Source organism: Carettochelys insculpta, chromosome 2, assembly GCF_033958435.1.
Source record: "Carettochelys insculpta isolate YL-2023 chromosome 2, ASM3395843v1, whole genome shotgun sequence".
NCBI lineage: Eukaryota > Metazoa > Chordata > Testudines > Carettochelyidae > Carettochelys > Carettochelys insculpta.
In genome coordinates this window covers 266,764,982-266,777,908 of record NC_134138.1, presented here as the reverse complement: position 1 = coordinate 266,777,908, position 12,927 = coordinate 266,764,982, and the positions used below count along the sequence as shown (strand labels likewise).

Below are 12,927 nucleotides of genomic sequence, written 5' to 3'. Positions count from 1 at the left end.
TGCGCATTGCTGAGTCCCCAGGCAAGGATGAACAATTTCCTTGGTGTGTTATCATGAACAGCCATGGGCTCAGCGCCCATTGGTTTCCAATGCCTCTCTCGCTATTTCCTTCCAACTTTCCCTGTCTAGTGTGGAGCGGCTTACATTCTGTAGATTAGCTCTGCACGAATCTACTATATCATCTACTCTTTATCATCCGACACTGTGGAGTCTGCCTTGCCCATTCGAACCATCCATCTTGCCAAATAAAGGATTTTGACTTTTCATTCATTGTTCATTCTGCAGATATGCCCAAATAGCCATAACTTCTGTTGTACAACCTTCTGCAGTAAGTTCTCTTTCGGCTGTATCTTCCTATGTAAGTCCTCCTTGGTGACCTTCAGCATCCATCCTATTCTATAACAGCTCCTCTCCAATGCCAATATCCTTGTCTTCGAATCTTTTGTAATCACCTGTGTCTCACATCCTTGCAACATGCTGCTGAATACATACATTTTCAAGACACTAAGCTTTGTTCCTAAGCTAATTGCTTTGCTTTTCCAAATCTTATCAATTGCCTTCAGACACACTATTGCTTTCACTATTTTAGTCACTACTTCCTTTTGACAGTCTAGATCATACATCATGTTGCTCCCCAGATATGTGAACTTCTCTACGTTCTCTAGTTCGATCCCATCTACACTGAGCTTTCTTCCTGTTTTCTTATCTCCACATACCATTGTTTTTGTTTTATTGATGTCCATAGAGAATCCATACCACTTCCCTTCCTCGTTTAGCACCTGCACCATTTTTGCTAGCTTCTCTTCATCTTCTTCAATGATAATTATATCGTCCATGAACCTCAAGTTGCTGATTCTCATCTCGTGCATGGATATCCCTTCTACCTCCTCCTTGATCTTGTCCATCACTCTGTGTAGGTGAGTGATGAAGATACTCGTCGATATCAGATCTCCTTGTCTCCTAACTCTACTTATTCTAAACCAACTTCCCAACTCCCCACACATTCTCACCGCTGCCTTTGTATTATCATTGATATCCTTCAACAAGCATATCAGTCTGCTATCCACTTCATACACCGCCCACGTCACTTTCTGATTTATACTGTCAAATGCATTCTGAAAATCGACGAAGCAAGCGTAGATGTTCTTGTTCTTTCATCGAGCTTTCTCATCTATCAATCTTAGTGCCAGTATCTGCTGTATGGTACTTCTATCTTTCCTGAATCCCACTTGCTCATCTGCTAGATGTTCTATCTGCAGTTTCAGTTTTTCTGTCAGTACCTTGCCTAGATGACTTATTAGGGCATGCAAGTGAGTCACTGAATTGTAACTCCCTTGCTAGACAGTGGCTGTTTATGGTTGTGGCCACACCTACTTAGGCATTGGTTACTTTCCTTGCTGTTTCATATGGGGTGTTATTATGTCTCAATTTACAGCATGTTTTAGTGACAGCTATACAACAAAATTTCATAACTTCATATGTACTAAAGATACATATAAGTAGATAAAACAGTGAGTTTCGGCTAATCGTAACCTCTCTCCTGACACCTCACATGCCTTGCTTTATATGCAATATCACAATTGTGTACAGATGGTAAATATGGGGGCTACAAGGCACACTCTTCTGGAATCTAGAGTGTCACACATAGGTCATGCTCTTGGAAATGGCTCCATGCAGGTTGACCTAATCAAGTGAAATGCAATGTGAAACCAATAAATGAACTGAACGCATGAACTGTAAATTTCATTTAAACTTGGAGATGGAAATGTGCTGACAGTTCTATAGTGTTTTCTTTAGTTTGCTTTTATGTACTTCTTTTTACTGTAATTTCACTCTTTATGACTGTTCCTTGTTGGTTTCACACATATTTCACTTGTTTAGTTATTTATATTTAAAACTGCAATACTTTTTTTTTTCATTTTTCCTATTGTGTTTTGTATTAAAGAATGGCACAAAGGCAATATCTTGCAGCAAAACTTACAAACTGTTTAAGAGAAGGCAAAATTCAGCTTTGGAAACCTCCATACACAAATGAAAATAAAGAAGCTGGTCTGGAGTTGAAGGTATGTGGTCTGCCTCTCTGTTCTGCAGTCCGTTCTTTCACTTCAATACCAATGACACAATTTGCTATTTTAGATTTTATTAATAATGTATATTCTGTTATTTTTGTGTTAGGAGCTTGCACAGAAATATTCAGCCATGCTGAATCTCAATGAAAATGAAACAGAAAGCATACTTGAAGAAATAAGATGTAAAGCAATCGAGCGTGGAACAGGGAATGAAGCTTATAGGGCTACAGGGGTTGCAACACTTCAAGTAGCTTTGCCTCTTAGGATGCGAAAAGTAAGTCCGAGTGCATTAAAGTTATGAAAATAAATTAATAGTACAGGCAGTAAAACTTTCATTAGTTCTGTTCTAGATCCAAAATGCTTTATTTGTTCAAAAATCTAAATCAGTTGGAGGAAGAGGTAATTCAGTTCAGCCATAAAACTATCTAGAAAAAAAAACACTTTGCACCTTTTCCTTCTTTTGGGTTATTCAGAAACAAATTCTGAATAGAGAAAAAATAAATTTAACATTGCCTCTTCTGATCTAACCATCCAAGTTAAAAATGTACATATAGTTTTCATTCATTTTTACTACTTCTGTAAAACACGTTAAGTTATCAGTACAGTAAAAGCTGTTTTATCCAGCACTTCACCAAACAGAAGGCTCTCTAAATGAGCATTTCTGATCTTCTTGGAAAGTCTGGTTTATAATCCAGTTGTTGCTGGGCCAGCAGGCTCCTTTCGTGGCTCCATGTGGCTCCCTGCAGGTGGCAACACATTCCTGATGCTCTTAGATGGAGGACAGCACATGTGCTATCCCACCTTGCCCCCAGCACTAGCTCTGCAGCTCTCGTTGAGCTGGAACTGTGGCCATTGGGAACTGCAAGGGCAGTGCCTACAGGCAGAGGCAGTGTGCAAAGCTTGCCAAACCACACCCCTGCCTGGGAGCACCTGGGATATGTCCCTGCTTTTGTGAAGCTGCCTGAGATTAGCTGCCCAGATCTGGCATCCTGAAACCCTTCCTGCAGCGAAGCTCAGAACCCTTTCTTGAACCCCATTCTCCTTGGTTCTGCCTTGGACCCTACATCCCCAAACAGAACCCACACCCCTTCCCCACTTATTTTAATTAACTCTCAGTTAACTTGAATATTTGACTAACTGGCACCCGCCATTCCTTCAACATGTTTAGTCACACTTTTAAAACAATTTAAATATATTATAAATATTGTGTCCATTTTCTGCATTTTCAAATATATTTATTTCAGTTACAACACTGAACAGAAAGTATACAGTGCTTATTTTGTATTATTTTTTTATTTACAAATATTTGTACTATGAAATGGTAAGAAATAGTATTTTTCATTTCTTCATACAAGCACTGTAGTGCTATCTCTTTATCCTGAAAAGGCAACTTACAAATGCAGAATTTTTTACATACATGCACTCTACACCAAAAATGTAAAACTTTGGTGCCTATAAGTCCAGTCAATCCTACTTCTGTTTCAACCAACAACTCAGACAGACAAATTGGTTTACATTTATGAGAGACAATGTTGCCCACTGTTTATTTTACAATGTCATATCACAGTGAGAACAAGTGTTTGCATTGCACTGTTGTACCTGGTGTTGCGAGATATTTATGTGCCAGATATGCTGAATGTTCATATGTTTCTTCATGCTTTGACCACCATTCCAGAGGACGTGCTTCCATGCTAAAATTAAATTGGGATTGTCTTATTGTTTTATAGTGTAATTAGTCACACCTTTTTAATCTCACAATTAACTGAGATAATTTTTAATCATCTGACAGCCCTAGTGTTTACTTTAACTATGCTATCCTTAAATATCTGGCTAATTCCGTAAATTATAAACTTAACTACTTTGCATTGTAGCTATCCAGCTTTTAATAATAAAACCTTCAAGTATACTCCCATTAGTTAAGCTATGGATCAGCTATTTTCCCAAACTAGCCACGACTGTAGTGTTGAGATAAATTAGTTTGAAACTGCTAAATAAGTTAAGTACTTGAATTTGACTCAGAGTGGAAAGAAGTTTGTGAAGTCTGCATTGTGCATTTGAACATGTTAAAAAACAACCAGATAGCATATCTGAAAACTTTACTTCAAGAAATATCAGGTCAGAATTCTAGTATGGGACTATATAGCTGTGTAGATAAGGACATCAGTGGATGCCATGCTCATGTGGCTGCTTCAGGTCTGCACTTCCAGTCCCTAGTTTTCATGGAGCCTAGCAAAAATAACTAAATTTTCCTCAACATTTAAAAAAAGGAATCCTCTTACTTTAATGATGCACCAGTTGCAACTTCATAGTTAAGGCTGAGTTGAGTCCTACCCTTTAAAGCAGAGATTCAACCTCTTGTTTTATATACAAAGAAGAATTGCATCCTCTGTTTAAAGAAAGAAAAATTACTCTGTTTTATTAATGAATTTACTTTTCAACTAAATGTGCCAATATTTGCTAAACAAAGCGTCTTTTTAAAAGCATTTAGCACCCTCTGTCAGCCTCCTCTCCCCTCCTCGCTCCACCCTACCCCACCCCCCAAATGATCTCATCTCAGGTATTATTTATATGAAAATTGTTTCTTAAATACATCTGATAAAATGGATAGCTCTTTTTATTTAAGAAGTTAGAATTTGTCTTTATGGCTGAAAGACTATTATTCAGCAAAGGCTGGAGAATAATCTTCATAGAAATTAACAAGAAGCTCTTTCAAATTGGTTACAGTTTCCAATGTGATTGAGGCCATAGGTTGCCCTTATCAGGGCTTGCCTGCACTGGGAAATGTACTGATATAATTATGCAGCTATAAAACTATACCACTGTTATTATAGTGGTATAATCCCATTTGTTAGTCCCTAGACACTTTTATTCTGGAATACGTGGTGATACAGTTTCCAAGATAGTCAGACCCGCAGCAAAGATCACCACTACCTTCATTCATCAACTTCCTGTTCTCCTGACTGTACCACAGAGCGGGTTAAGATCACTTTACTTCCACTGATAGCGTTTTCTGTCACCGCTTAGGGAAGTCAGTTCTCTTATTCATATTGATGACAATTGTGTCCATTCTAAAAGATGTTGTGCTTAGTGTGTGTGAAGGAGATTGTATGTGCCAGCATCGCTGAAATATAAACTTTTATTAAAAATATAGGGGGACCCTTAATAGTAAAATTTTATTTGAAAAAACTATGCATTGGAGCAGCTGTGCTCAATGGGAGTGTGTTGTGTGGGTGCTGGGGAATATTAAATTATTGAGGAGCACAGTTAAATCACAGCCTTAACTCTGCTCTGTTTTTCCTCAAGGTGATGCTACAATCTAATATGCTTACATCTAATCTGAGACCGTAAACTTTAATAGGCTTTAATTTTAGTCTGGCTATTCTATGACGTGACAAAAATATCAACATTAAGGTTGAGTGTCTTAATTGGGCATTTCTATAGCTTAATTTATTTGGATTTAAGTTAACATTAATTTTTAATTTCCCGGCTTTATAATGATTATTTTGGGGATGATTACAACATCTCTTTAAATTATCCTTAACCTCTCAGCTTTAGTTTTTGTCTGGAAATAGAGAAATTGTGGTTTCTCTAAAGTAGTTAATTAAGAAAATGCCCAAAATACAATAACTTTTTAAATATTTACACTAGACCAGAAAAAACCTGCTGGAGACTAAATTGATTATCACCGGTGCAAAACTAAGATCCCAGTAAGTATAATAATCTTTTGTCTTTTTTCCCATTTACACGGTTAATATCCACTTTTGGTTTTGTGTTCACAGTGCTTTTATTACAATATGTTCTGGCTCAGGAGATCTCAGATTTTCACAGGATTGAGCAGCTCTTTATAAAATTACTCTCATGGAGACACATCTTGTTTATGACTATATAATCTCTTTCTAGTCAGTTGCCAATGTGGAAAAGTCTTATCATGTAAAAAGTAGAAACAAGGGAAAGAGTTAGAACCACATGACAAATTAATTCACTGTTGCTGGTGATCAACAGGCCATTAGTGGCCCAGGGACGCAGTTGGAGAATTGCTACTCTAAATCAATAACTAGTTAGCGCTTCTGAGAGTATGGTGTTTTCACGTATAATATATCCCATATGAGGTTGCCTTCCAACTACTTGGTCTATCCTGACCGCTTTTCTGACTGCTTATGCTCTCCCCTTGTTAATACCGTGTTTTATTTTTCTGGGTTTATTTTTAACAATGTTTTGAACTTTGCGTAGATGCCCCCAAAATCATTTTGGGGGACTTCCTCTTTGTATATACTGCAATGAATAATGTATATTTTTACGTTACTTGTTACATAATGTATGCAGTTCTGTTTAAAGTGCACTATCGAACCATTAGTACACATCAGTAGGGTCTGTGTGGGCAATTAATGCACAACATATTGTCCTTCAGAAATTGCATCCCTGTAATTTACTGTTTCATGTAGACAAGCCCTTAGATACAAGGATTCATTTCTAGTGTTTTTCCATATTTTATTTGATAAATACTTTTTTTTACCTTTTATTAGGGGTGTTTTATGGCTGTTTTCTGATTGTAGATTTCAACCAATTACAGTAAACTCTTGTTTAACCAGTATTTGAGTAACTGTCACTCTAAAATAACTGGCATAACTCCTGTGCTCTCTCTCCGTCCCCTGGCAGTGACTACAAGATACATTGTAATAAGCTGGTAGCAATAAAATCCCATTGGCTTAGTTGGCAGTGGCTCTCCTAGAGGGACGTTTAGATGAAACTGACTAACCTCACGTCTTGGCATCCTGTTCCCTAAAGAAACTAAAGACATGCTTCATCTATCTCCACTAATCACGTAGTCAGCTGACAGTTTAGAGTACAGATGCTTCTTCTCTTCTCTGAACCTGAGGCCTGCCTGGTCTTAAAGGGGAAAGCGGGCAGCCAGGGGGAGACGCACTCCGGAGCCAGATGCAGCTCCATCTGCAATGCCACCCCTTTTCCCCCTGCTGTGGGGCTGCACATTGGAGGGCTTTGCACAGCCCTGGGTTGGGAGATGGCAGCTGCAAACCTGTCTCCTTCTGCCCAGGCCCATGGCGATCCTGCAACAGAGCACAGATCCAGAAAGAAAAGTACAGGGAGCTGGAGCTGGGGGTTGTGTACAGACACCCCGCCCCCCCGGGGAGGGGCTGGGGAAACTCCCACTTAGCACTGCCCTGCATCCTTTCGTGCTTACTGTGAGTACAGAGGGAGGCTCCTCTGCACTTCTACCCAGCATAAGTACTGAACTCTCTCTTACCCAGAATATTTGATTATCTGTCACACTCCTAGTCCCATGGATGCCGGATATCAAAGAGTTTACTGTACCTTATTGATATCCTGTCCTTTCCTCACCTGAGGTGGTGCATTTGTGTCCAGTCCCATGTAATGTTATCATAGAATTCTTGAACTAGAAGAGACCACAAGAGGTCATCAAGGCCAGTCTCTTGTACTCGTGACAGGACCAAGCACCATCTAGATCATCCCTCCGAGATGTTTCGCTAATCTGCTCTGTCTCCAATGATGGAGATTCCACAATATCCCTGAGCAATTTATTCCAGTGCTTAACTAGCCTGACAGGAAGTTTTTTCTAGCATCCGTTGTAAACCTACCATTCTACAACTCACGTCCATAGCTTCTTGTCTTCCATGTGATGCCAAAATATTTAATATCAAAATGAGACAACTATATTTTACTTTGGAATTAACTACTTTATTTCACAGGATTGCAGAGGTATATGGACTTCAAGAAAAATGTATCAAAATAATTATAAATAAGAAGCAGCTTGACCTTGGTATGTATCACTAATTAAATATATTTATTTGGTAACTAGTCTTTTTTAGACATCATTTTTCTTGTAATTTTGTCAGTTACAGAAGCAATATTAAGAGCAGGTACATAAAAAGTAGAGTGGTTTTCAAACAATGTTCTCTCTAATCTTTTCCATCCAGATGTAGAATAAATTTTTATGTGTACAGAGATATGTAAGAGTGTGCATCACCCACACAAAAACAAAATGTAGTTGTGGGCACTTAGCTAAATAGTTGGGCAATGTTTGAATTTTTGCTGAGTGGCCACATATGCTCACAACTAACAGAGAACGCTGTTCTCAAACTCAAGTATCAGAGGGGTAGCCATGGTAGTCTGGATCTGCAAAAGCAACGAGGGGTCCTGTGGCACCTTATAAACTAACAGAAATGGATGAGCATAAGCTTTTGTGGGCAAAGACCCACTTTGTCTGCATCTGCTTTTGTTCTCAGACTGTGGTTCAGGGCCCCAGAGTGGGTGGCAATGCTGTTTTAATGAGGTCAATGGTGCTGGACTTAATTGAGCCTGGGCCAAAGCCTGGGGCCGCATGCGGCTCAGCCTTGGTTGATGTAGGACTGAAACTCTTGGACTTTGGCCAGGCGCACTAACAGAGGAGATCTAAGGGGCAATTGCCCAGGGGTCTAGGGCCCAGTGGAGCCCTGTTGTGCAGGGGAGATTCATGTGACCCTCCCCTCAACCTTGCTCCATCCTTCCGCTTCTGGGAGTCTCCCAGGGGTTGGAAGTACTTTGGAAGTATGTGATATGGAGCACATTCACCTTGGGCAGGTTGGCTCTTTGCAGGCAGCTCCCCAGCATTGTTGCTGCTGGCAGAGCAGCGTAGGAGAGATGTGTTGAGCTGCTCTACAGGTACCACCCCCTGCCTCTCCCATTGGCTGTGGGAGAGAAACAGAAATATTATCACTAATAGCAAATCTCAGGAACCTCATCTCAGAGGTACATGTCAGTCCTCAAATTTTGGCCTGCCCTGTCCTGACATTATTAGGACAGATGGCAGCCATGATATTTGTGGTATGACATGCGAGACTCCACGTGCCTCCAAGGTTGGGTAAGCACAGTATACATACCAACCAAACACAATTTACACAAACAGTTCACAGTACAACCAAATGTCCTGAACTTACAATGGTGGACAAGGCCACAAAGTGGGTGCCTGAGTATTCTTTCCAACAAGAACCACCAGCAGCTGTAATCATCACAGACACATCACTGGTACATTGGGGAGCTCACATGGGCCAACACATCATCCAGGACAATAGTGCCCAGCAGAGACTCAAATGCACATCAACCAACTAGAACAACATGCAGTCTGCAACAGCTGCAGGTGTTTTCTACTTCATATATAGAACACATTTATTTGAATTATGACTAACAATATCATTTGCATGTTTTATATCAAGTGAGAGGGAGAAGCTTACATTCCTCTGTGCACAGGGGCCATGAAGCTGTAGAACTAGTGCATACAATACAGCATAAACATTTTGACATACTACCTGCCAGGCTATCAGAACATAGCAGATACTTTTCCCAAGATCATGAATGGGAGAGGAATACAGAGATTCTCAAATCAATCTTCAGCCACTGGAGCACTCCCACCATTGATCTGTTCATGTCTCTGACAAATCACAATTGTGCAGTGCTCTGTTCAAGAGTGGGACCAGGACCACAGTCCCTGGTGTGGGGGGGACCTTTCTTGCTAAATGGGATGCAAGCTCACGTTTGCATTTCCACTGATACCACATGTGAACCAGTTGAAAGCACTTTCCTATTTCAGAGGGGTGTTGAGAGTAAATACATGAAAAAAATTGTGAGATGCTAAAGTAATGGGAGCCATTTAAGTATTTTGCTACACAGACAGACAGGGAAGTGTCTCCTTTTGGTTCCAATTCTTCTCCTATTGAAACTGTTAACTATTAACCTAATTGGGAGCAGGAGTGTTTTGAGTAAATGTTTCAAAATATGGAAGCTTTAGAAGATAGAGACCTGATCTTCAATGATTCGGAATGCCTTTAATTCCCGCTGAAGCTTTTGGTAGCTCATGTTAGTGAATTATTTATATGATCAGATCTTAATTTACACATTGCATTAACCAGTACTTGAGGTGTTCAGTTTAATATTTGAGCAGTACAGCATGAAATATAATGTATTTCTGTGAAAAATAAACATATCCACACTTAGGCTAGCTAGAATAAATGTGTGAATGTCACATTAGAGGGCATAAACCAGTCACTAAATGCTGGATTAGAAAGATGTACCAGATCATGCAAGTGTTAATATGAAAAGACTGTATTTAGAGAGATAAGTTACCCCTTTTTGCTTGTGAGCAGAAGAAAACCACTTTGAAGTGCTAGTACACTGATTAAGTGCTACACTAATGGAGGGAGTTTAGGAAAATGCATTGTCTTAAGTGGCTGCACCTGTTGAAATCTTCCTAGAAGGAGTAGCTGTTTTTGGAATGTAGTTGTCTGGCATTAAAATATGAAATGTACAGTCTTCATAAATGTAATTTGTTTTGCATACTAATCATACTCTGTCATGCAGAAAAAACACTGGAAGAGCAAGGTGTAACACACAATGTAAAGGTCATGGTGCTTGAGCTAAAACAGAGTGAGGAGGATGCCAAAAAAGAAGTTCATGAAGAGGAAATGCAACATGAGAGAGAGACCATGAAGGAAAAAGAAAAAAATGAAAGGATGCGAAGAACTAAGAAAGGTTTAGAAATACTAGCAACAAGAGGTATGGAGTTTTTACTCTTACATGCAGTAGAAGATAGCAGTATGAATTAAAAAAGATGCTGCTTAAAAACAAGACAAAGTAGAAAGAGTGGCACAATGTTGGTTGTGATCCAATCACACCTAAACAAGGTCAGACCTTGTCAGTACCTGGATGGGAAACCTTCAAGGAAGACATGAGTACTGCAGGAAATAGACCAGGTCATTCATTCATGCATTCCTAAGTTGATGCTAAGCAAGTCTACTGTCATGATCTTAGGAAGCAGCATGATACTTGGAGGTGCTGTCTTTCGTATGAAATTTAAAATCAGTTTATGACCTCTACTGTTGGATCTTTTTGCGAGTGAGGGCATTAAGTTCAGGAAATGGGATAGATTCCAATTTGTGCTACTGAATTCTGTCCCCTTGAAAACTGGTTTCTCCGGTTGGGTATAGTATTCATCTTCACTTCCTGTCATAAAGATTTTTTTTAAGATACTAACACGCTGGAAACCTGCTTTGTATTTATTGTAGAAATAGCTAGGCCAGAATGCTAAATTGTATGTTGCTATGCATCTCTCAGTCAGTTAGCTCTGTTATGATCATATGTCGTACTGGTCACAATGTGGCCATTCTCTTCTCCAAGGCTACGTCTACACGTGAAGCCTACATCGAAATAGCTTATTTCGATATAGCAACATCGAAATAGGCTATTTCGATGAGTAACGTCTACACGTCCTCCAGGGCTGGCAACATCGATGTTCAACTTCGTTGCACGGCACCACATCGAAATAGGCGCTGTGAGGGAACATCTACACGCCAAAGGAGCACACATCGAAATAAGGGTGCCAGGCACAGCTGCAGACAGGGTCACAGGGCAGACTCAACAGCAAGCCGCTCCCTTAAAGGGCCCCTCCCAGACACAGTTGCACTAAACAACACAAGATACACAGAGCCGACAACTGGTTGCAGACCCTGTGCCTGCAGCATGGATCCCCAGCTGCCGCAGCAGCAGCCAGAAGCCCTGGGCTAAGGGCTGCTGCCCACGGTGACCGTAGAGCCCCGCAGGGGCTCGAGAGAGAGCGTCTCTCAACCCCTCAGCTGATGGCCGCCATGGCGGACCCCGCTATTTCGAAGTTGCGGGACGCTCAACGACTACACGGTCCCTACTTCGACGTTGAACGTCGAAGTAGGGCGCTATTCCTATCCCTTCATGGGGTTAGCGACTTCGACGTCTCGCCGCCTAACGTCGAAGTTAACTTCGAAATAGCGCCCGACGCATGTAGCCGTGACGGGCGCTATTTCAAAGTTAGTGCCGCTACTTCGAAGTAGCGTGCACGTGTAGACACGGCTCAAGAGTGTTGATATAGATTGCTGGCAATCATGGGCCAAGTTAAAGAAACAGGCAGTTTGAAAGTAGCCATTTTCAAAATGTAACAGAGAGGAAGCCGTGCTAGTCTGTACACTATCAAAACAAAAAGCACTCAAGTAGCACTTTAAAGACTAGCAAAATAGTTTATTAGGTGAGCTTTCGTGGGACAGACCCACTTCTTCAGACCATAGCCAGTCTTTAAAGTGCTACTTGACTTCTTTTCATTTTCAAAATGTGAGTTAAGACTAGGTTCAAGCACTACATCTGCCCAGGATGCTCTTTGTTAGTTTGAAGTTTCAAATCATTAATGTTTTTTCTAATTATTCCCTAGTTTTTGTTTGAAAGACCCACAAAACGGAAACACAAATGGACTATTCACTGGAGTCCTGCCAAATGTAAAAGAATACAAACAAGTTTTTGCTAATCTTCTCTTACAGTGGGTTTTTAACAGCAGTATTAAGTTGTAAATAAAAATAAGTAGTTGGAAATGCCCCTTTGTGTTGGGCCTGTTAAGCAGCGTATATTTCAGTTCTTCAGTAAGCTCCTTCCATGGAGATCTACGGAGTGCCTCACATTCTGCAAAGTGCTCTGTGGATCAGATGTTCTCATTGCACAATTGGTGCCATAATAGATAACTCCCTAGAAGCCATAATTCTCTGGAACCACATACGCTATTCTTTTACTTCATTTTACAGTTTTTCTTAACAAAATGCATAATGAGTTTTAAGACCATTATCTTACTTTGTTCTTATTGTTGAAGGGATTAGTAACAAGTCAATGGCCGTTCTTTGTTTATGTCACAGATGATTATTTAGACCCAGATACCACTCCATATCTAGATATAGCTAATCAAACTGGACGATCCATCAAGATTCCTCAGGAAGTCAAAAAAGTAAGTGTAACATATAAGGAAGTTATTATTTAGTGACCTTTTCTTCTTCACATG

General features: G+C 40.1%; 1 protein-coding gene across 1 annotated transcript in view; it reads left to right on the top strand.

Annotated features, from left to right (window-relative positions):
- NUB1 (negative regulator of ubiquitin like proteins 1) overlaps positions 1–12,927 on the top strand; it is a 39,387-nt gene that overhangs the window by 8,951 nt on the left and 17,509 nt on the right. The window contains exons 2-7 of the mRNA XM_074986323.1: positions 1,946–2,063; positions 2,176–2,343; positions 5,718–5,776; positions 7,796–7,866; positions 10,440–10,634; positions 12,785–12,873. Coding sequence (XP_074842424.1) covers positions 1,947–2,063; positions 2,176–2,343; positions 5,718–5,776; positions 7,796–7,866; positions 10,440–10,634; positions 12,785–12,873 — 699 coding nt within the window. The 5' untranslated portion in view covers position 1,946. The remainder of the gene's footprint in view (positions 1–1,945; positions 2,064–2,175; positions 2,344–5,717; positions 5,777–7,795; positions 7,867–10,439; positions 10,635–12,784; positions 12,874–12,927) is intronic.